Here is a 25,580-nt window from a genome sequence, read left to right as displayed (position 1 = left end):
GTTTGAAAAATGATTTTGCTCTGAGAAGTTCATGCCTTTATGGGCATACACTACAGAGCATGAATTTTAAATCTCTGTTGGTTCTGGTTAAAATAAGGACTTTGATTTATGTGTTGTTGGGAGAATGACTGATGTGACTGCGAAGTAGCATTACTCCACTCCACAGCATCACCTCTTTGTCTTTATCTATGTTGATCTAAAGTTAGTTTGAGATGGTGTTTTCAATATGGCAGCCATCGCAGATTGCTCCCTGTTCACTCAAGCTCCATCCAGTCTATTGGTGCAGCCTAACAGCTAGGCCATCAGCAGCTCATACTTGATTTAATATTTAATCTTTAAAGAGGTCTGGGCCACAGCTGACTGATTCACATGCTTCCAGCTACACAAACTACTTACTGTCAATGCGACGCTATTTTTTTTTTTTTTTTGACAAGTTGCCTCACATGCAGCTTACATATCAACCAGCACTGACTCCTGATGTGCATACTGTACACAGTGTTCTCAGTCTGAACACACATTAACACACATGCACTATCACACACGGACACACGCCCTTGGGCACTGTCTTCCCTCTCTAATCTGATATCAAAGAGAAGGTCTTTTCAAAGCGTCTCACATGACAGCTCATTTCATGTGTTGCCCACGGAAATGATTTTTGTCATAAATCTCAGCGCAGAGTTGCTCTAAGCACCTTTACCTCCCACTGCATGAATTCCTTTGCAGAATCAGCCTCCGTTCACCTCAGTGTTATTATCACACAATGGTCCTATTGATTAGCATTGGGTTAAGTGTTCATTTATATGAAATGGGATAATCCGAATGTGCATATAAAAGCTGAAATAATGAGTGAATCATGCATAGCCTGGAATGCCCTCTCGATCACTATAGCACGTACAGTTTCGCTCACTTTGAAGAGCTCTCCGATGACACGGGTGAATGATGTCATGTACTTTCACAGCGCTGTGTGGATGTGGTTTGTAATGTGGACCGTTCCCAAGCAAATCCCTGTGACCTCGGCAGCCTAATCCGGCCTCCATAGCACAGTGGGGCGTGCTGGACAGTTCGACAGATCCTGGTGGGGATTGGAGCGGCTCTCCGCTGTTGTAACCTTTCATACTCCAGGATGAAATTAGACACTTTAGCCTGCTGGGCTACATTGTGCATGTATGTAGCCAGTGTTTGGTCGTGTTGTTTGTGTTTGATGATTTTTATCAGAAGACCAACAGAGAAATCTGTGATTCTCCATCTATCTTAATTTGCTGCGGCATCCCTCCTGCTGTCCCACATTCCCTTCTTAAACGCTCTGCCCTAGTGTGTGTTTCTGTGTGTGTGGGCGTGTGCGGTTGGTCGCTGAGTATATTTATCTTATTCTTAATCAGCCCTCAAACTCACTAATTGGTCCAGTTCCACTGTTAGGTAACGAGGGGAAATGAGCAATTACTCTTGTGTTTGCAGGGAGTGATGTGTTTGTGTGTACATCTGTGCGAGTTTGGCTGTAGTGGAGCAGTTAAGACTTTCACAGAGGGAGTCTCAGGTCATCACTCTTTTTATTTTAGCAGAGGGCTGAGCTCGGCACTCTTGAGATCCATCCTTCCCTGTGTGCATGAGTGTGAGTAAGTGCTCTGGCTCAGTCGTGTGACGCGTATCATCGCCCGACGCTCTCATAGGTAGAGCCATTCCTGGATGGGAGTCTGAGACCATATTTCACCTTCATAAACTCTACATGTGTTTTAACTTTGAAATGAACTCTGTTAAATCTAGCTAGCAGAGTCCCATGACAGCCAAAGTCCAGCATCACTCAAGCAGAGTTGTCTTTTATGTGTTTCTTTTTGCGCCGTTTGCTACATCAACTGTAGCTCATTCCCTCTGAATTCTGTCCCTCCATTCTTGTAATGCTTGCAGAGCCCCTAGTGAGCAACTGCTCTATCACACCCTGTTTCCTGGATCTGACTTCTATCACTTCAATATCAGTTATCACAAAGTGTTTCTAATCTGTCCTCAGAGGCAGTGAAGCAATCGGTAAGATCTGGCTGCAAGCCACAGCAGGGTGGTGTAAGAAACTCCTCAGATCTCCTGTTTTTGACAGAAAATATGTCTTAAGCTCCTTGTATAGTCTTTAAAAAGTAATGTGGTGATTGGCTTGATTCTCTGACACTTGTGCTAACACTTGAGGTTTAGTAATGTAAACTACAGAGGTGGGAGAAGTACAAGACTAACATATAGTCTTGTACTTCTCCTACTTCTGTAGTCAAGTTAATACTTTTGTTCAAACGTACTTAAGTAAAAGAGATTATTCAAAAGTACTGAGTAGCAACTATTAATACCCAAGGAGCTTTGCTGTAATAGTTAAGGACAAAAACAAGATAATATAAATCTCTAGCCAGGTTGATAACCATTAGATGTGTCTGAAACTGGAGTAAAATGTAACAGCTGTTTTAGGAAGAAATATGGAACCATTCTCTCTCTGTTTGCTACTGACTGTCATGTGCTGTCAAAGCCAAACTATGGGCTAGTGTTGTTGGTAGAAAGCTTAGACCTCCCCTTTTAAGCTTTTAGTGCTTAATATTACCCAGTACCCAGTACCCATGGATGCATTTTAAAATGTAGTGAAGTACAATACTTCCCCCACAATATACTTACCTAAGAGCATGGATGCTCATAAAGGGGGATTAAGGGGAGAGCTTTCTGGGGCCCATGGATGTCAGTTAAATTACTCTCCATTGTAAAGTTAAGCTGTGATAACCATGTGTTATTTTTTTGCCTGAATAAAAATTACCCTTATCAAAGCAACAAATACATTTCTTTAATGCCATAGTTTATAGCCTTCATATAGATATGAAAATCAATTTTTAATGCAGCAGAAATGGGTTAAAGTGAATAAAAAAATGTGTTTTAAGTGCCAAACATGGGTTAGCAGATGCAAAAATAGACAGAAACTGGCAAAAATGGGCTTATCGAACAAAAAAATGCAATTAAAATTGACCATATTAGTAGTAAAAGTTGTGAAAAGGGGGTTAAAAGAAGCAGAAATGTGTCAACAGAGGCAACAATAGACGGAAAGTAGCAAAATGGTTTAAAAGACACAAAAATGGGCAGAAAAAGTTTTGGAAAGGGATTTTTGGAAGTTGCAAAAATGTGTTTAAATTTGTAAAAATGGGTGGGAAAACTGATGAAATTTGTTTTAAACTGGCAAACATGGATACATAAAGGTGAAAATTGGGCAAAACTGATGAAAAGTGGCAAAAATGGTCAGACAAAGAATTTAAAAGGAGTTAAAATGGCCCAAATAACCAATTCCAACATTAGGACCTAATAATCTTTTACACACTTTTCAGCTCAAAGATTGTCCTAGTTCAAAGATTGTAAAACATTATCTGTTTTAACTGAAACTCATCAAGGTTAACCCTCACCAATCATTACAAATTAGACCTTTACTAGTGGTAATTTTTCCAGTTTTCCATTAACTAGGGCTGTTAAGATTAATCCCATTAATAGCAATTAACTACACTCCCCAATTAGTGCACTACTTTTTTAATCCTGATTAATCGCATGCTTTATTTTTGCTTTAACAAACATGGGTAACCCACGTCAGCATCAGTGATGTATAAAAGTCCATCATTGCACCTTCATGTCTCATTTTAGTTTAAAAACTCATGGACAGCACAATGGACAAGTGAAAAACCACCTGAGCCATGTTTTATCAGACATTTACCTTTTTACTGTTCACATATTTCCTTTTTAGTCCATAACAAGTTCCTTTTTCCATGGTGAAGTTCACGTAAAAATCTTCAATCCAACTATAAAAGCAGGTCTGTACCAAAACATAAAGTCAGTTACCCTTAGTTAAATCCAAAATGACACAAAAACTGTTTTAAATGCAAAATAGTGGAATAAAGAATGTGCTCATAAAGGGAGTGATTAATCATGATTAAGCAAAGAAATCCTAAAATTTTCAATCTTCTGACAGCCTTATAATCAACATAACCTTATTCATAGCCACACTGGGACTACTTCTACTTTTTTGCTATCAACTTTTAGCAGCATAGAGTAATGACATACAGATTGGTGGTATAAAACAGGTCATTAAACTAACACACATTAATCCATCACACTCACAAACATATGCCCGCGTCATGTGCTTGCAGCTCATGCACAAACATGCATGCAAGGCATACACATGCGCACAATCTCTCACGCTGGGTCTCCAGTTGGTCTTGGGAAATCTGATACAGAATGAAGTGGTCCAGTTATCCTGCCACACTGGTCAACACTCAAACACATGCTCTCACTTGATCACCATGCAGGTTCTACTGCTGCTTCCTGGTCAAACATTCAAACAATGGTTTGACTGGACTGGAAAAGTTTTAACTTCAAGAATAGATGGATATTCAAGAATGATCAGCAATGATGCATGGGAAGTGTAGGATCTAAGTATAGGGATCAGGTAGATGAATGGTGTAAAAGTGGGAAAGGTTTAATTAGGGTCAAAGAAACTTCCAGGACATGGTGAGAGGCCTGGAGGTGAAAAGGTTGAAGTGACTCTGTCAGGAAGCGTGTTACTCACAGGTAAGTGGTGAGAGGACTGAGCTCGCTTGGCACGGATGATAGTCCCAACTCGGAGCAGTCCACCATGACAAAGATCCCGTCCTCCTCACACTGGCACAGAGACGGGCACAGAGCTTCAGCTGGTCCCTGCCTCTCCTGGATCTTACCATATCCCCACACTTCGGGTGCTGAGCCCCAAACCCCAGGGGCCACGCAGAGAAGCAGAAGTGCAGGAAGCATGTCTGAGTGTCCACCTGTCTGCTTTTACACCTGTTGGGATCTCTCTTCCTTTAAAGAGGCAGCTGTTAACAAGTGAAGTGGTTTCTTTCCCAAATCTTTCTCTCCTGTTGTCCCTTAATGCCTTTATCTCCTGTGCAGGTTGTCCACACTAAAGTTCTACCTCTTCATCACCTCTTCATCTCCAGGGTCAGCTCAAACTTCTCCCCCTCCCCTTTTCCCTGACTTCCCTCTCACTCTGCCCTCTTCCTTTCTCTGTTGCTGTCTTTCTCCCCCAAACACGGCCACTCTTTCTCCCTCTTCTTCCCCTCTGTCCTTGTATATATCTCTTGCTCTCTCTGTCTCTCTCTCTTTACCTATTGTAGAAGGAGCGCATGAGTTGTGAATGAGCCACCCTCATTGGCCCACAATTTAGGGATGGGCTGGAGCATCTCCGGAAAGTAGGAGGGGCCCGTGATTCTAAAAACTCTTCCCTCTTTTTCTCCCTCTCTTCCCTTTTCCCCCCTGTTTTACTCTGCCTGGAAGCTCCATGTGAAGGGAAAGAGTGAGGGTTTAATTTGAGGAAAGGGTGGCACAATACAGCAGAGGAAGACAATATTTCTCCTCATGGGACCAGATGAGTGGAGCTGCCAGAGTTTAAAGAGAGGAAAGAGGAAAATCCAGGTCTTAAGGACAGGCGGCAGAGTGAGTTTGACTGTGTCACAGTGATGTACAGGGTCGGAGTGTGTGACTGGGAGTGACTGTTTGGAGGAAATTGGAATTCTGACACTTCAGCACCCCTCAGTCCCCAGAAAGAGCAGAATCCAGTGTCTCGTAAGTCACACCTTCTCAGGTTTCTGCTGCTGGAATGTCGCGATCGCACACAAGCGGGAAGACACGCACTTGCTTGCATACACGCACATGAACACTCGTAGAAAATAACAGCTTATGAGCGACTAGCACTCAAGTATCCATTTCACATGCACACACTCCGGTCTATAGAGGGAAGAGTGTGGATTTGTGAAGAAGTGTCAGCTGCCCCGGGCTAAAGCCTATCTGTATTTCACAGTCTATCTGTGCTCACTTGCAGTCTTTCCACAGAATCTTGAAAACAGGCCCCCTTCCTGAGCCATCTACCTTATATTACTACACAGCTCTGACATATGCAGAATTAAACATGAAAACTTTCCTTCATGCATCCAAGCCAAATGAGGTCAATAAAGAGCCAGACAAGAATGCCTTAACATTACACTCTTGGTTTCTTACTCAACAAAGCTGTAAACACTGTGCACCTGTTAGTACAGGATGGTGCATATCCACCTAATGATGCACTGTAATTACAACAAATCAAAGAAAAAAATTTGGCTTACAATTCAAAGCAGAACTGGCACATTCCGTCTTCTGTACCGGCGTATCTCCCAGCGGCAACTAAACAGTAAAAAGCTGTCATAGGGAGGGGAGATTGTGAATTTTTCCAATTGAAGATAACATAACAATAATACCTTGCACCCATGCATGACTGCAATACATTTGAGAAGTCCCTAATGGGATAAGCTTTAAATTACACCCCATAACTCCAGTGATTTTCATGTTTTAAGTAGAGGGATTACATGGTCCTGATAAAATCTGACTGGCTCATAAAAAATTGTTTGAAACCTGGCTGGATTAGCTCAGAAATGCATGTTGGTCTGTTTGGGAAACAAGGCTGATCTCTTGAGGCTTGAGGAACTGACTTTCTGTTGCAGTAGCAGTTTCATGCTCACTCATAGAAAGCCAAGAAAAAGGTGCAAAATGTACATTTATGATACACATATTCCCTCAACAGGCTTTGGGGATACACAGTTGCAAAAAACAGAACCATACAACACCATGTCTAGATTTGTTTGCACCCATCTTAGTTCATCTACCCTACCGGTTGGTATGTTCGTCTCCCCGTCTGTACTTCCCTGTCTTTTTCTTTCTACACCATTCTCTGTAGGCTGAATAGTTTCTCATTAATTAATTAACATTCCTATGCCACTGTGTTTTCTGAGGGGCCTTTGTTATGGCCCTACAAAACCTCTTTCAGAGCTGTTCTTCACATAGTCTCTCTCCCTTGCGAGCGCTCTCTCTCTCTCTCTCTTCCTCCCCTTTGTAGTGGAATGTCCAATCCTGCTTGCTCTGTCTATTGTCAGTGCAAAAATGTTGCATGAATTGTTTTAAAGTGATCGGTTATTTTCCCCTCATGCAGGCATTCGTTGCCTGCAACTCTAACTGCGGATATTCAGACTCTCCAGACAAACACCTTGCGTGATCTTAAAGTACACCCATATAGAGGATAAACACACGTTCCCATGGGCACATACGCACATGCACAAAAGAGCACACATGCTCTTCATACACCTGCAAACTCCACCTCTCCCCTTTCTAAAGCACAGAGCTCTGTCATCTTTTTAAATGCTCTTTAATTGTCGTGGCCCCAGGGGAGCCCTAAAACACACACTGTAAAAAGAGCCAGCATGTCTGGTCTTCTGACTTTCTCTGTGTATTTCTCTTTCAGCGTGTTTCTCTTGTTGATCTCTCAATCTTCATTCTAGGGATTGGCATCACACTCCTTACTCTTGCAAAAACAAACCATTTAGTTTTCAAAATGCAGCTCTTTTGACTGTCTAGATCAGGGGTGTCCAATCTTTTTTCCACTGAGGGCCACATACAGAAATATATAAGGATGTTGGCGCCACTTTGATATAAGTTTGTAAAACCAACATAATATTTTAGGATATGCTTAGTGACTGAATATGCCAAAATGGCTACTTCAGTCATAGAACACATGGCTATCAATATTTTTTATTAGCAGTTATCAATTAGCATTTATTGCTGTCAATTTATGTTTGGCGGTGTGGCTGTTCTAGGATCCCCCTGTCCTTCCAACAACCTACATGGAAAGTATCAGGAAGGGAAGTGCACACGTTCCTGCTCTTCCTCTGCCGATAAGGAAAGCCTAGGCAGGGAGAGAAGCAACAAAACTCCAAAGCAGAGCAGGCATCAATGACAGCAGAACAGCATTGATTAAGTTAGAATAAGGGAGGAGCTGGGTTGGAGGAGGGTTGCAAGAGCAGCTTCCAGAGAGGCAGGCAGAGCATGGCCATGACTGGTTTAAATAAGGCAACATGAGATCCATTGGCCAACTGACCTATGGCTAAGTCCTGCCCTCAAACTTGATGAGCCAATCACAGTGCGTATAGCCATTCCATACACTCAGACATCGGCTGCCTGGATGTCCTTTGAAATGAATAGGAGAAAGTCAGTTTTTTTCTGGTTTTATGAGGTTTTTTTTGAGATTTTAAGTTTAAAAATGGTCAAATGGTGTTCGTGGGGTACATTCGACTCCAACACAATGTATCCTGAGAGGCTTGGTGATGGAGTGTATTTTTTACCTTTTCCTAAGCCACATCTGAACCGAGAAAAGTGTCTTCTTTGGATAAAAGTTTTGCGGTAGACCACAACATCAACTCAACATGGATAAAATTAACAACATCTGTTGAGGTAAGTCAACATCATATTTGAGGCAGCATATTGTCATTTTGCTGCAAAGAAATATAAAGTTATCTTTAACATCTCTAACGTTAGCTAAAGTTAGCCTAACGTTAGCTCCTAGCTGCGTTGTTCCTTGCGTCACGTTGTTTGTTGGGAGTTCATGGCATTGTTTGTTCTAGTTTTTATTCTTTGGTGATCGTACATCATTGTTAGCTGTTGTCCAAAGGGCTCTACTTAAACTAACGTTAACTTCTGAAGCTTAGCTTCATTAACTTATCTGTAATAGTCGAAATAACAAAGGTTGGCAAACGTTATGCTGAATGATTCAATGTAAATACTGAAGCACCAAACTAACGGAGAGACACTCTTGGTAAAGATGGTAAAAAGGCTGTTATATTGTTCTCATATTCTGAGCCAAAAACCTTAACTTCAGTGGCACTTTGATGCTGATCCTCTGTCTTGTGGTCTGAGATTGTGATGGCAATGAGATGCGGTTTATCGCGTTTGCACTGGGACCTGTACATTTTGGCTTGTAACTGAAGCTTTTTATCGACCTTCTTGACAATAAAATGATTAATATATACCTCCAATGCGTAGTTTAGACCCTTTTGGTGACTTCTAGATGATATGTGATCTTTCTGTCTCCAAAAGTCATCAATGGCCTCCTGTGAAATGTCTCCTACTGTGACAACTGCAAAGCGCCTGTTACTGAATGTTCATTAATTGTCTGAGTGAGTGAAGGGGGCATGGCTTAGGCATAGGTCAATTGCATGCTTAGAGCAAATCAGCTGACCATCAACTGATGAGGGCTTGCATTATATCAGCTCATCTGGTGCCCCTGCTTGGCCCTAGCGACCAGCCTCTGGAATATTATTGGTGCTGCTTTTTGCTGCCGAAACTCATCAGGGAGTTAGAAAATAAGATAGTATTATTTTGATCGGCAATATTTTTACTTTCTACAGTGTTGTCTAAGTTTAGTCACAAAACACATCAATAAATTCTTCCCATTCAGGTATTTGTTTACCAAATTAGCATGGTAGCACTGTCTTATGCTGAATTTATGAAGTACAATATGGTCAAGCACAAGCATCATATTCAAATGTGGGCCATATTTCATTTTATTTCTACAATTTTCTACAGGCCAGATCAAAATCAGCAGCATTTGGCCCTTGGGCCACAGTTTGGACACCCCTTGTCTAGATGAAAAGGTACAAGGCCAAAATTGGGCATAAATTGATGTTAGCATATATAGTAATAATATAAGTATGTCTCTAAATCAATTTAAGAATCAATTAAGTTTATAAAAAAGACATGAAAATCCTCAGGCTTAGGTGCAGAGATGTATGGTATTTGTATTTGTATGCACCCATAAAAATGTTAAAATGTGTGAAAGCCACACAACTTTCTGCTTTTCACAATTAAAAAAATGGCTCAGAAAAGTTTCTCTTAAAACTTTTATAGGCTAAATTTAGTCTATAAAAGTTCTTACAAGAAAATGCCTGTGAGGTTTGTAAAATACTACACATTGTGCTTTTTAGGACTGGCTATTGTTTGAAAAGTTACACGTTTTCTCTTGTGGAGTCCCCCAAAGTTTTTTTCTTGACCTGATTATTTTCTCTCTATACCCCTTCCCTTTTGGGTTGTTATTTAAAAACATGGTGCTCCATACCACCTCTATGCAGACGATATGCAAATTTACCAAAAAACATGGTTTTTTTATACTATCTCTATACAGACAACATGCAAATTTACCAAAAAACATGATATTCTATACCACTTCTATACAGACAACATGCAAATGTACCTAAAATCCAGTTTTTTTTTAAAGACCTTGAGTGAGTGATTCATGCTTTAATTTCTATATGTTTGGACTACTGTTATGCACTTTTGAGTTACGCCTCTCTTTCATGAGAACAGTAAGTCCAAAGTCCTCAACTCCTAAAAACATGAACACATCCTTCCACTGGCTATCCATTCTCCACCCTTCCTACTTTTGAATAGTGTTTAAAACTTATTTTCATTTCTTCCCTTTCAACTCAGCATGAGCATTGTGTGGTCTTTGTCCTTTAATGTCTTTAATGTTGTTAATCCTGGTGTTTTTATTGCTTTTATTTATTGATTTGTTTGTTTGTTTGTTTCTATTGGGGTTTTTTTCCTTTTATTGATTTTTTGTTGTTCTTATTTGCTTTGACATCTTGCTCCTGGTCACAATATGTCAGCTCTCCTTTGGTTATTATTGAACATTCTTCCAGTTGGCCTGTTACGTCACATACCAAACAAAAGGCAAGTCAGAAAGTGGTTGTAGGTTGAACACTGAAATCATGGAAAACTTGACATCTCTGTATTTCTTCTTCTTGTCTGTCCAAAAAGGCCTGGCTCTAGCGTTCACCTCGTTGGTACCTTTGTCTTTTATTCTTAAGATATTTCTTCTACATATTTGTAACCAGGTTGTAAAAGCAGACGTTTAAAGGTCACATTATTCAAAATACACTTTTCAGGCTTTTCTAGCAAGAGTATGTGCCCCTGGTCTGTCCACAATCAACCCCAAGATTTAGAAAAATCCATTCCTCCCCCTGTCTTTCTCCACCTTTTAGAAAATGTGTGCTTAAATAAGCCATTCTTATATTTTCCCCTCATGATGTCATGTGGGGAGTTAGCTCCGCCCCCAGGTTCAGTTAGCCCTCCCTGCTTGGAAGAAAATTCTGAACTCCTCTCCTTAATCTCTTCTTGCTGAGAGGAGAATCAGGAGAGCAACATCCATTAAGCCACATCCATTTCCTGAGAGGGGTATGGTCAGGGGCGGAGTCAGACAGAACCTTTACATTTAAAGCCACAGACACAGAAACCGCTCGTTCTGAGCAGGGGACCTCTGAGATTAATATAAACTAGTCTTAAAGGGGTGTAATATGTGACCTTGAATATCTGGGTGGATAAAATAAAACCACTGTAAATACCATTTCCTACTGTCGCTGTGCTGTTATATGTGTTGAGTTTAGATGGCAGGGGGCGTAGTTTCACGGTTCTGTGCTGGCTTAGAGGTCAGGGTTCACTGGAAAAAAATACAAGAAGTAATCTTGAAGCATGACTTTGCTGGAAACAACAAATGACAGTTCAGAAGTTTAACAGTGATTTATTTAACAAGTTTTGAAATGTTTGAAAATGTATTTGGCGGATGCACTCCATTGTGATGTCTGTCTGAACTTGAAGGGGTAGTGAGGCTGACAGCAGAATAGTATATGAAGTCTAGACACTGGTGGTGGTGATGGAAGGTGTAGGATAAGATGGGGAACGGACTTCAGAGGAGTGGACTTCAGAGGAGCTTGACCTAGACACTGATGAGATATAATAGAGGGGGCTGGGGTGGAGGAGAGTTGCAGCGGTTGCACTGAAACAACAGAAAGACTGCGGAGAACAGATTTTAAAAATTTACAGATTGGATTGAGAGTTCGTGGCGGAATAGGATTGACTCAGGATTTTAAGTCAGTTAAACCCCATATCAGCTGATTACCGTGACACGTGAGTGACTGACTATTAATGAATGAAACAATGAATTGAAATGAAATAGTCTTTCTGCTTTAACTTACACTTATGAGTTACAAATGGGCACTGCCATATTTTCTTAAGTATTTGTAGAGTATTTCTGCACCACAGTAGTGCTGAGGTTGTACTATATATTGCTGGGCTTTTTTTTTTCTTATTGCTTCAAGCAGCATGACTTTCAATTTGTAATTTGGAGACAATCCCTGTTTTGGGACTCTAGCCAATTTTTAATTTTTATATCTTTTTTGTTTTCTTTCTTTACCCGCAAAATCACATTTGAAGTTGTATGTGATTTGTGTATGGGGCCTGTGGAGAATGAAGTACACATGCAAGTATAAATTGATCCCAAACTGTATCGTCTAGGTGTGGTAGTCTGACTTGGCACATTTTCAGTCTGCTAACACAGTATTACATTGATACGTGCTTAAAAATTCCAGTTTTTGTTGCACTAACATGGTAAATCAACATCTTTTAACACCATGTTAACATAGTGACAGGAACATACAGCTGTCATTTTTACATGACACTTAAAAAGCGTGCATGCACTCGTTTTTTTACTCCCTCACCGCCTCTCGCTCAAACACACACGCTATCAAACAGTCTGCATCAGATCAAAGCTAAGCCCCCCCCCGCTGTGCTCTCTGAGCTGTAAACACTATCCAAGCATCGGCATCCTTGAAGACACAAAGACAAGTAGCTACCTGACACCTGACACTAACTTGAGAGCACTCACCGTGGTCTACCTGGGAATAAAACACACACTCAAACACACACTCATAAGGCTACCTGAGCTTCCTGCAGAGTTCATTCAGCAGTAGAACAAAGTAGCCGTGCAATCACCCCCCCACCACCACCACCATTAAAAAAAATCTCCTTTCCACCATACCCCCAACACAACTATCCCTCCAATCAAAACCACAGTAACAATAATCAACTAAAGCATTTTTATTTGTATGCAGAGAAAAACACTGATGAGATACCTGTGTTCATATTAGACACCAGTCTATAGAGAAGCAGTCCAAGGCTAACTCAGGTATTCTCAATGGAAGCAAGTGAGACGATGTGGGTCGCCACTGGCGGCAACCTAGGTGTGTACTCAGGCTTTTCATGTGAAACCACCTGAAAACCAACAAAAGGTCCTTCCATCCCTCCCCCCGTCCCTCTCTTCCTCCCTGCATCTCATAGTACAAAGGAAAAAGAATGAATGAAAGAAAGAGCAGCAGAGGAAGGGAGATGAGGTAAGGGGATGAGGATGCAAAGGTGGAGCAGGGTGGGTGAGTAAGAGGGGGAGGGTGCTGGTGAGTGGGCAAAACAAGAGATACAGGTATTTTCTCTCGTGTCATAGGACAATAGGGACATGGTTAGTAATAGAGTCAAGCATAGCAATTCATCAGCAGATGGTCCAGCCCATCACCTTGGGGGCAGCTGTGGATCAGTGGTAGAGTCAGGGGTTCGATCCAAAGTTCCTGCACTCACATGGGTCCATTCACCATTTACCATTAGCTTTGCTTCTTGCATGTTACCATCTCAAGTGACCTTATAAGAATTTTTTAAATGATATCTAATGATAGCTAAAAATTATCCTGCACTGGGAGCTGTATGTCTGACAGTAAACAATCAAGATTCTTACACCATCTTTACTCAGACTTTTCCGTGCCACCCTCTGAGTAAATTCAGGCAATGCATGACCAAGCAGGAAATTTTAAGAAAAATTAAGATTTAAATCATTGCTGTGCACAACCAGCATGATCACTGTACTGGTAAATAAGCAGTTTTGTCATCGATTCTTCACCTATTATGTTCTCCTCCACTTTTTTTTTTTTTTTTTTGCTCCAGTGATTATCTCCAGTTGCACATGGCATTGAGATAAAGGCAACAGACTGTCATTTTAGTATCAGACTTCATCACTTCTCCTGGGGACCTACCCCAGTGCCGCCTCTGACAGGGAGGACTCAGTAAGCTTTCAGGGACTGGCTGTCCTTAAATCTGTCCTGTATATTTTTTAATAGGACCTTTTGCAGAACTGCACATTGCAGTAAGCCTATTGTGGGCTCAGGTCAGGTTACCAAGTCACTTCACCACGTCAACCTTGGTCCTGCTCTGGCCTCCTGATGACCATCCCCAAGTCCTTCACCAGGCCTATGCCCTATCTCTCTAGGTATCCCCCCAGCTGCCCCCTCCACAACACACACTGTCAACCCCCCAGCATCTGGACCAGCCCACTGGGCACCCAGTATGCAATGAGCTGGATCAGAGCCAGGAAAGCACACCAGGTGCATGTAAAGTGCAGCTGCCATTGCTACATCAGGTAGCTGACCCTTTCTGTCCCCACTCCCCTGAGCATGTTAGCATTAGAGACACAGTCCTGCTACCAATACTCAAAATAAGCTGAAGAGAAGTGGCTTTCATCTGCTTGCTCAGATAATGGTAACACCCCACTGTCCTGCTCAGCAAACCCAATGCCAAGGTAGGTGAACTGCTCCACAACTTCAACGTCCTCACCACACACAGACACAGATTTGATGGCAGCATTCAAGGCATCCCCAAATGCCTGGATCTTTGTTTCTGCCCTGAAGACGTGCATTCCCAACATTTTAGCCTATTGTGAGCTGCTACAGCTAAATTGAATGAGCAGTTTCACAAAAAGAAAGAGGATTGAACACATTTTGTAAAATCAACAATCCCACTTCAGGCGTATTTTGTCAGTAGAAAGGGTATAAAAACTGTCAAATTGTAGGGTTTCTTTTACATGAAGCAAGTGCCATGTGAGCAGCCCTTCTAAGTCTATACTTTGGCACTAGAAATACTTTAGCCAAATGCTAATATTAGCATGCTAACTCACAATAACAATGCTAGTATGCTTGTACACATTTATTATGTCCACCATTTTAGTTAAATATTGTATCTTTTACCATCATTAAGCATCGTTCTCAGTTTTCTGTAATAATTACCAGTTTTAAACTTTGGATCTTATGATTATGCTAGAGAAAATGTTGGGGTTCATAGAGTCAGCAGGCTCCCCAACATTGTCCCATAAATGTTTAAACAAGATTTCTTAGTTATCCATACATTTGTTGTTGAGCTATTCTGTCAAAATGGAAAAAGTTGACTTCCTTTTCAAGACAATGAGCATAGCTTGATTTACACAGCAGTTATGTCAGTTCAAAAAGCCTGGCTAGCTACAGGACAGCTACACACTAAGGATGAAAGGCATTGATTGCATTGTTTTGGCATTTCAATCATTTCAAACAAACTGCTTTTAAGCATAAAGACACCTATGTCTGGAAGGTCCAGTCACTGGTTAATCAGTATTACTGGCTACCATTACACCATGAAAACAAAAGAACACTCCAGGTAGCTCAGAGAAAAGGTTATTGAAAGTGTGAGTCAAAGGATGGATACAGAAAAAAAAATCCAAGGCACTGGTCATCCCCCAGAGATCAAATAAGTTCATCATCAAGAAGGGGAAGGAATATGTCACATATCAATCTGCCTGGATCAACCTGTCCTCACAAACTGAGAGACTGTTCAAGAAGGAGACGAGTGAAAGAGGCCATTACGATACCTGTGACTGCTCCAAAGGAGCTACAGGCTTCAGCAGCTGAGATGGGAGAGACTCTGCCCACGTTCTTCACCGGTCAAAGCTTGATGGCAGAGTGGCAAAGAGAAAGACTCAGACTAAATATCTATATGGCAGACACCAAACACTGCACATCCTCACTGTGAAGCATGGCGGTGGAGGCATCATGTTGTGGGGATACTTCTCGGCAGCTGGCCGTGAAAGACTTGTAAGGGCAAAGGGTGAAACAATTTCAGCAAAATTTAGGAAAATCCTGGAGGGCAATCTTGTTCATTTTGCAAAAGAACTGCTGCTTTTGAGAAGATTTAATTCCCAGCAAGACAATGAAACAAATCAAACAGCAAAAGTGACACAGAAACGGTTTGAAGACAACAAGGTGAGCAATCGGGAGTGGGTCAGTCAAAGCCTGTGCCTCAAATTTGAATCCTGTGCAATCTGAAAGAGTTTGAGCAGTTTGCAAAGAAGAATGGAGTAAAATTGCAGTGTCCAGCTGTGCAAGCCTGATTGAGAACTAGCCACACAGACTCAGTGCTGTAATTGCAGCCAAAGGTATATCTACTAAATACAGGCTTGGAGGAGGTAAATATTTTTGCAGTTGCTTATTTTACATGACATATTTTTATTTTAATTTACATTTTTTTTGTAGATATCTGTTCACATCACTTTGACACTGCAGCAGTTTCTTGTCTTTTTTTGTAAAAAAAAATATATATATATATATATATTGACCATGATTGATTTATAAAATCAATAAAAGGAGGTGAATACTTTTTAAAGGCACTGTTGTTTCTTATTTACTATTCTGTGGTGCAATAACTAAAACTAAACATAAGAGGGAGCCCCAACCACACTGCCCACTGAAAACACAAGCTGCTCCATTGGTTTGTTTTTGAAGTTTCAGGGCTTTAAAAAAAAAGATACAGATGAAAAGTGGCAACTAGGGCAGCTCAGCAGAGGTAGGATAAGATGTCTCTGTAACCACAAATTACACTTTTCCCTATTCATGTTCTGTTGTTGTTGAAGGAATTTCATCTGGTTTATTAAACATTAAGATTATTTTGTATTGAGATAGTATCAGTTAAGATTATTGTATTATACCTTGACATAATAGGTTCCTTTCACACTGTTCATTTGTGTAAACATGCCCTGAATAGTTGGACAGAATTTTTTATAAAACCATTTTAAGAGGATAAATACCTTCAAATGTTCTCAAACCCTTTTGCTCACACAAATATGTGACTGTCAGATCAGGACAAAGCTTTCTAGTGTTTTGATCTCCATTCTGCTTGTTTTCGCTGCAGTGTCAGTGTGATATACGAGGGTTAATATGGTGAAATGGGCTCACTAAAGCAGACAGGTCTGCACCTGCACACAGCCAGAGAGAGAGAGACGCTCCACTCTGTTTGATGCTATTCTGAGCGACGCCAGTGGCAAAGCAATCAGAGGGTGTGTGTTTAGAATGACTTCGTAGGTGCATGTCTTTGTCTGCATGACTTTTGCACCTGTAAATATTGAACATGAAAAGCTGAGTGACCTGGATATAGAGTGGTGATCACCATGGTAAAGGCTGCCCAGTCAAGCCTGTTTATTTGTACAAGTTTGCATTTGCAGCAGTGTGTGCATGTGCAAGAGAGTGATGAGTGTTTGTGCTATCGTACCCAGCTCTGTATGATTTTATCAGCCATCTCAGTGTGGCAGGAGACTGATGTGGAATGTTAACAGTGACTGAAAGTATTGGACTGTCTCCATAGAGTCTCATTCATGCAGAACCTAGATAGGACAAGCATGAGACTCAACACAGTGCAGAGAGAGGAGCCTTATTATTGCAGGTTTCACACTGGCTGTCAGTCTTTAGAGAACATTACAGCTTTAGAAAACAAAAATTAGGCACCTGAGAAGTATAAAACATATCATTATTGAACCAAAGATCACAATAATCATATCAAATCACACCACTGTATTGTGTGAACCACTCATTATGGGCTCCAGAGTCTGGTCTAGAGTTAGCTGATGAAATGGCGCCATCTTCAGACGTATGTCAGTATGTGACATTAAAATCCAACATGATTTGCTTTAACCTCTCACAACTAGGCCATCCACAGTAAGTTATCTGCTTTGAATGTTGGAGAAATTTGCAGGAATTTTTCCTAAAGAAAATTTTGGGATATGTTCGTACATTTTAAAGAGTTAAATTTTAGTTTTTGGAAGGGTTTGCTTTGATGTTTGGGGAATTTTATGGGGGAAATGTTCCATCATTTTCTGTTGAATTTTTTGAAAATTACCTTTAAAACTTTTGGAATTTGATTGGAAATTTAAATAGAATTTACTTTCAGATTTAGGGGAATTTGCTTTACATATTAAAGAAATCCTTATGGTCTTTGAGGATATGCTTGCAAATATTGGAGAGTTTGATTTGAGGTTTTGGGGGGAAATTGCTTTTAAATCTTTAAGGTTCAGTTGGGAATATTCTCTTCATACATTTAATCAATTTATTGCAAAATGGATAGTTAGTCAAGCAGAATTCATTGACTTTACAGGCAGTGCATGACTAGAAACCCCCTTATAGATAGATACATTTATGGCAATGTGTACTGAATATTATAAAATTAATTCAAAAGCAATTCATCCATGGTGGCATAAATCTCAATTTGAGGGTACAACAATCGTTATGCTATAATGGAGGAGGCTGGGGTGGAGGAGGTTTGGCTTTGGCAGCAGCAGCAGCATGGTGTATCAGCAATAGTGCAAGCAGGGATTAGTGAGAAGTACATTATATTTAAATATACCGCAGTGTTGAGAGAAAGAGCTCTGATTGGCTGAGGGAGCTGGGAGTCGATAATTAGGATCAGCTGGTTATCTGCTGATCAAAGCTGGGCATATGACTACTGTGTCCTGCATGAACTAACCACCTTTATTACTTTTATGGATATTTAAATGTATATAAATTTGGAGGAATGAATGTAGACTTTGGGGAATTTGATTGGAGATTTCAGATGACATTTGCTTTGACATTTTAGGGAATTTGCATAAAATTTCAGGAATTTTCATGGAATTTTGGTGGGATTTTTTATTTAAATCTGCAGGCTTTTTTTCATAAAGTTTAACTGGAACATTAGATAAATGTTTAAGACATTTTAAGGGCAGTTTATGGGATTTAAAGAAATATTTAAGAATTTTCAGTACATTTTTCATCATGTGTTAGAAATTTGAGGCAATTAGATTTTTCTTAATCTTTTGGAAATTTCTTAAAAATTTTAAGGGAAATTGCCTTCCAAGTAGAAGCCTGGGTCTCAGGAAGCTGCATTATATTCTTCATTCTTCAAGTATTAATATCAAATATGTGCACTAGGTAAAAAAAAAAATAGGTTATAGTTATAAAAGCTTAACTGAAAACAATCCAAAAGTTACTTGTAGTAAAATAAAACTTTCATTTTCAGCATTAAAACTAGAGAGCATTTTATGCAGGGATAATTACATTCATAAAAGTAGTATTTAAGATAGCACTTTTATCCTGAGTGGCATATATAAATGATAAGACTTGTGTTTTCAATTGTTTTACCAAGGGAAAAGCTGTGAGGGAAATTAGCTGAGGTCACCAGACTCCATGAACTTTTAGAGAAAATAATAATGTTGGATTTCTCAGACCAACAGCAAAACATCCAGGAAAGTCACAGAGACATTACTCCACACTTACCCCCACAGTCCTGAAGGCAGCTTTACTGAGAAGCAAACATACAGCAATTCAAGTACTTCATACAATTAAAAACAGTGAATTTATAACATCTAGAGCATCAAAAAGACATGACACAGAGCAAAACATGATATTAGTGTACAAAACATACCTTTTTATATTCAAATTCAAGATTTTTCAAAAACATTAATTGTTTTATTTATTTGTTTAAATAAATCCTTAAATGATCATAATTCAGGACAATACCTTATTGATCCAAAGAGGGGATATTCTGGCACTGCAGCAACAACAGACAAGAAAGTAGGTGTAAGAGAATACTGTAGAACTCAATTAAGAATGAGCTGCTTATATCAACTAAGTAGAATTATACTGAAAAGGATTGGAGGTATATAGAATTTATCTAAACCTGGTGTTTTCATTAACGTTTCATTGAAAATTGATTTAATAAATGGAGTATGACAATACCGTCCCTCAGTCTTACTGTTCCACAGAGGTGGGTAGTGGTGTAACTTGAATAGATTTTGCAGTGGGAGCATTATTTGATGGGGGCTATTGGTTCATCAAGATGCACTACCGTGAATTCTTTGGTAAGATTTAATAAATCGAGTTTCGGGGGACTTGGATCCAAAATATGTCCACATTACTCTTTTTAAACACTTAACCCTGTGATAACAACAATAATAATAAAGATTTCGTAATACAATTTGCCTGTGTAAAAATAAAGAGCAGCAGAAACACATTTCAAGTCACGCTATTCATGCCTCTGTAACTCTAACAGAACATTTATAGTGGGCCTGAATTTGGGTGACTTTCAGGGGTCTTAAAAGATTAAATCCACACCAGTAACTCTGATATTGAACCGATATTCTTTCATTTTGTAATCTTTTTTAGATCATTAGTGCCACTTTAGCCTTAGCCACCATATCAATTTCCCACAATGATGGGCTGTGACAACCAATGGCAGGCTGTTTTGTCATCATGTCATGTTTTGCCAAACAGCACATGTGTATAAACTTAGAAACTGGAGGACAGAGCCAGAATGGCTCATGATGGAGAGATAGACACTGAGGTTATGTTCACACTGCAAGCCTTAATGCTAAATTCTGATCTTTTCTTGGATCTGATTTTTTTTTGTTTGCCTGTTCACCCTGCAGTCAACTTCCAAAAGATCAGATACGTATCTGATTCAGAACCACATATGAAAGTGGCCTGAATCTGAGAAAACGGTTACCAAAAGCTATTCTCCCCTACTTAGTGGGACTGCTTTTCTTTTTAACTTTTAGTTTAAAGTTTCACAAACTTGTCAAAATCACAAATCACAATCTCTTCAATATAATCTTGATTCTGTGAACAGGCTGTGCGTTGGCAAAGTAGGAGGGTCGGTGTCTCTGCTCCCGCTGTCTCTTTTTAAAGATCAGCTGTCCTCCCCCAGCCAATCCACAGCTGTCATGCCACAGCTCTCTTCAGTCAGCAGCTGGTGTGCATATTCAGCTCCCGTCCAATCAGAATGCACCACACCTGCACACAGCAGAAAGTAGAGGACGCAGAGAGAGAGAGACGGACAGAGGAGGAAAAAGCAACACTGCTCCTCTACACAATAACAAAACAACAAATAAACAATACAATAAATCATGACTTGCTGTCATAACACTGTGTCTCTCTGTGTCACTGCAGACAGGAAGTGCTTTGAATAATGATTCAAAAGAAGCCAGTTCTAAAAAGCACAAGATTTTTTGTCACAGAATTATTATTTTTCTCTTTTTGGTCTCAAAGAGATGGGAGAACAGGTTTGTGCAAAAAACAAAACAAAACAAAAGAAAAAAACGTAGTCATTAATATTTGGAATATTATCTTATACTCACTGTGTGTAATACATGAAAATCTTTGAGTTTTAATTTCTATTTAGCTTTTTTTTTCTTTTTTGCCTTTACAGTCCCATATGTTTTCATGTGACATTATTGCAGCACACATATTCTAAAAGCCCAGGTTGTCCTGAAAAAAGGATGTTTAGAGCTTGATTGTGTGCCACAGGGTTGATGTTTTACAAGCTTTTAAAGACAATTAGTCAAGGTGAAATAAAATGGTTAAAAAATAGCTGAGGGCACAGTCAGTAGCAGTTAAAGTGGCACACATTAGTGTAAAGTGACATGGTACACCTTATAGCAGCCAGTTATGTACAGTGCTTAACAAATTTATTTGACCACCCTAACCCTAACCAAAGTAAGGTTCATGCCACAGCTGCCCTAAATTAACAGCATTGGTAAATACCAAAACCATTTTTTATGTTTCTGCAATGGTTAATACACCAATATGTAGAAGCTCTTTAACTGATATTTTTAATGCTAAGGTAGAGTTATTATTGTTATCAATGAATTTTCGAACTTACTGATTTACAAAAAAAACTGAAAAATAGTAAAGCACATTTTTATTATTTCTTGATTAATATGTGAAATTATAGTTATTTACTTGCATTCCTGAACAGAAAAATGAGTTTTAGTGGTTGAATGTTATGCTTGATTAATTTCTGACTTCTCAGAGAAGCCCACTGAGCCGGCTCAAATTTGGGTGAATTCAGTTTGAAATTCCTCATTCCTGTTCAAAATGGTAAAACGTAGAGAGCTCACTGAGAATGAAAGAGCCCACATTAAAGCACTTCATGATGCTGGAAGGTCTCTGAGACAAATATGATAGGTGGTCTAATAAATTTGTTAAGCACTGTATATAGTAGTGGTATGACATGAACACGGGATAGTGCAAAAATGGTCCAATGAGAATGAGATGTATGTGCAGTATAGTGAAACAAGATGTGTAGATGATATATAAAGATACAGATAAACAGAGAGTTCGGTAATGTAGTACAAATATATCACAAGTGTGGGCATGGGTGTAGCACAGGGGGAAAGGGCATTGACTACCCAGGCCCAGAGTAGGGAGGGGCCCTTAAGATGCCTGCAATGAAAAGTTTGGTTTTTATTTATTTATTTTTTCTTAGTAATGAGTGTCATTATTGAATCAAAAGCGACTAAATTAATCAGTCAACAGACTTAAATTGTATAAAATAGAATAAAATAAAATGCTGGGGGGCCTCTGCTTCTCCCTTAAAAATGTCCAAATGGTGTAGTCCAGTGGTACGAATCAATGAAAGTAAATTCAACTTAACCATAGTAAAAATAGTACTCATAAATGGGGAAATCATTGTGCAAAAATACATTAAAATGCCTATACATTTGTAAAAATTACGCAACATTTGTTGCTTGGCTAGCCGGTTAAGGGGGCCCCATATAATATTCTTTCTGGGGGCCCAAAATCCCTAGCTACACCCGTGTGTGGGTGGGTTAAAGTTAAGGTGCCATCATACAATATGGACATATATTAAAGTCAAACTTTTTTTTTTTTTTTTTTACTTTTCCTATGATGAAGAGTGCATTTCAGTATTTTTCCCAAGATTTCTTCTCATTTATCTCCTTTTTGTTAGATAACATGGCTGGTTTTCCTGAGATAACCAGGAAATTCCATGAGAAATAACCAAATTTCCATGCTGTATTGGTTAAAAGCAATAAAATAAGATGCATGCATGTCCTTCAGTACCAATTTGCTTTTTAAACATGTTTGTCAGTTCTGCCCCCTTGCCTAGTTATGTTATATTTCTTTTGGGGTCCAAAAAGCAAAGTTTTTCATTAAATAGATTTTTGTGTTCGAAATTTTCTAAAAATTTGGGTCACGATGTCTTTTAAGGAGGTGGTGTTGGGTCCTGATATCTGAGCAATTGAGAACCACTGATTTAGAGCATATATTCTAAGAGAAGAATTTTACAGGAAGATTTCTGGCTTGATTCATAGATTTTAGTGTCATTGAGTCAATGGAAGAGCTTGCTGAATCAAATATTATAGATCACACTGACATAGCATGGTGTTTGAGTCACATAATGAAATATAACTTAGAGATCCTCTCTTGAGTGTCAAAGTCCTGCTATTGTTTGCATTGACTCACTGAAACACCAGTTACACTGAAGCTATTATTTACAATATAAGTCATACCTGTGATACAGCCTATCATGCAGACACAGAGGCCTTTTTTAGGAAAACACTGCACTGTTGTGACATTTAAGATACCAAAAATGACTAAATATTTGATCAAAAAGAGAAATCTTGATAAGTATGGTTGAATAGCAGCGTAATCACTCCTATACCTCTGACTCTTTGCTTCTTTTACTGCACGTGCAGCCTCAAACCACAGACTGCTCCGTCATTTATTCTGCTGACCACTCTCTGGTCACTGCAAATTTCAACAGAGCAGAAGTAAAAAATATCCGACAATCACTCAGACACGATGCTTTTCTTTAGAAAGAGGAAGCCTTTCCACTGTCATGTTATTGACATCTCCTTTTTGAGCAATCATACTCACTAAAGAGCATTATACTCAAACAGACGGTACACTGACTCAGATGGACACTCCTAAATGTGCCGAAATCACAGCAGGAAAAAACATCTGGTTGTGGTTTCCATGGATTCAAAATCATTCCAACAAAAGTGTGAGGTGCATTGTGTCTTATATGCTCCTTTTGAGAGAGTCAATTCCATTTTTGATTGTTTTTCCTCAAAATTTTGTTTGTATTTATTGTAAAGCTATATTTATTGGCTCTCCTACAGTAGATTCAATGTTCATATAATGGCTCATTGAAAGAATACACTTTTGCATCCAAACAAAGCTAACTTGGAAAAAAAACATCCAGTGTCCCCCCCTGTGTGGACTCTAAACATGCTAAGTGAGGAGGCCGAAGCATTGGGAATGCATGCACATCCCCTGGGCCAAAACAAAGATCCATGCATTTGGGGAAGCCTGGGATGTTTCCATTAAATCTGTGTCTCTGAATGATAAGAGTATAGAAGTTGAAGACAGTTCACCTACCATGGCAGCGTAATCCATCGATCTGCTGACTGCAAGGCTGAGATCAAACCTATTGCATGGGACAATGGGTTTGCTGAGCAAGACGGTGGCGTTCCCAGTGTCTGAGCATGTGTACGAAAGTCAGAGTCTTTCGGTCCTTGGTCCTTCCCATCTTATTATACTCTTCGTGAGGTCTGGATGTTGACTGGTGGCCAGAGCTGCCCGCTGGACTGCTGCTTTGTGACAACTTCTCTTCAGCGCATTTTTGGGTATTGCTGGCAAGACCACGTGGCTAATGCTGATGTGCTTAGGAGGGGTCGGCTGCGGGATACACAGCTGTGCTTTCCCAGGCCTGATCCAGTTTACTGCATACTGGGTGTCCACTACCTGGTGGGCTGGTCCAGATGCCAGGGGCAACTGAGTGTGTTGTGGAGAGAGCAGTTGGGAAGATGCCTAGAGAGATGGGGCATGGGCCAGGGGCAAGCCTGGAGGATGGCCATCAGGAGGCCAGAGCAGTACAGAACCAAGGTTGGACGCGTTGAAGAGCCGATCAGACCTGATACTGTTTCAAGACAAAAACAGAAGTGGGTATACTCTGTATGCATGCATATGCTCCACACTACACCACTGATGCTAACATTAAAACCAACCTCCAGGGGGGCATGGATGGCCTAGCGCAGTGTTTCTAAAATGGTGTGTTGAGAGACTCTAGTGTGCCTTGAAGCAAGTCTTGACCACAACTATACAACAGCTGAAGTTACTGTAACATGTTTTAAATAGGTTAATTTGTATGTATATGGCCTTAAGAGTTTGAATGATCTCTGTTTTTCCTTAGGAAAAATGATTACAAACAATTGACCTAGGAGTTAGATTGCGTTCCATGTACGGAAATTATTCTTCTTAGCGGGCAATTCAGTTCCAAATCTGACCCCCGGCTCCTTTCCAGCATGTTGTTCCTTGCTCTCTCTCTTTTGTAGACAAAAGAGAGAGAGCAAGATTTCCTACACCGTGTACTGTCCTATCCCCTTCAAATAAAGGCAAGGCCCCCTAAATAAATCTTTTTTTTTAAATTAACAAAAAAAAAAAACCTGCAACTCACAGGAACCTCATAGACACGCTGACCTTTGACCCATAATCAGGGTCAATGTCAAATAAATAGAATTCAGAGTAACTTCTGATTTACTCTTTATAAACCATTGTTCCTATAAAGAGTTACACTAGAGAAAATGGCAGGAAATGGTGAAAAATTGTCAAAAGTTGTAAAAAAGGGGTTTAAAGAGGCAAAAAAGGGGATAAAAGCTGCAAAAAAGGGTTGAAAGTGGCAAAAAAAAATAGAAGTGGCACAAGGTGGTTAAAAGAGCCAAAAAATGGGATAAAAGCTGCAAAAAAAGGTTCGAGAGTAAAACAATTGGATAGAATCTGAAATAAAATGTTTGAAAGTGGCAAAAAGGGGTTAGAAGAGAAAAAGTTTGGGATAAAAGCTAAAAAAAATGGGTTTAAAGTGGCAGAGATGTGTTAAAAATAAGGCAAAAAAAGGTAGAAACAATGTGAAAAGCAGCTGAAAAGTGGTAATAGGTTCAAAATAATTTTTAAAAAACTGTTTAA

The 25,580-nt window shown here is 39.7% G+C and overlaps 1 protein-coding gene across 1 annotated transcript in view; it reads right to left on the bottom strand.

The window, feature by feature from the left end:
• Window positions 1–5,056, bottom strand: part of LOC121518072 (leucine-rich repeat-containing G-protein coupled receptor 6) — a 62,504-nt gene extending 57,448 nt beyond the window's left edge. The window contains exon 1 of the mRNA XM_041800269.1: window positions 4,565–5,056. Within this exon, the coding sequence (XP_041656203.1) occupies window positions 4,565–4,785 (221 nt within the window). The 5' untranslated portion in view covers window positions 4,786–5,056. The remainder of the gene's footprint in view (window positions 1–4,564) is intronic.
• Window positions 5,057–25,580: the final 20,524 nt, after the last annotated feature.

This window comes from Cheilinus undulatus, linkage group 11 (assembly GCF_018320785.1).
Source record: "Cheilinus undulatus linkage group 11, ASM1832078v1, whole genome shotgun sequence".
In the NCBI taxonomy this organism is placed as follows: domain Eukaryota; kingdom Metazoa; phylum Chordata; class Actinopteri; order Labriformes; family Labridae; genus Cheilinus; species Cheilinus undulatus.
Note: the sequence above shows the minus strand (reverse complement) of the source record. Positions and strands in the feature narration are given on the sequence as shown.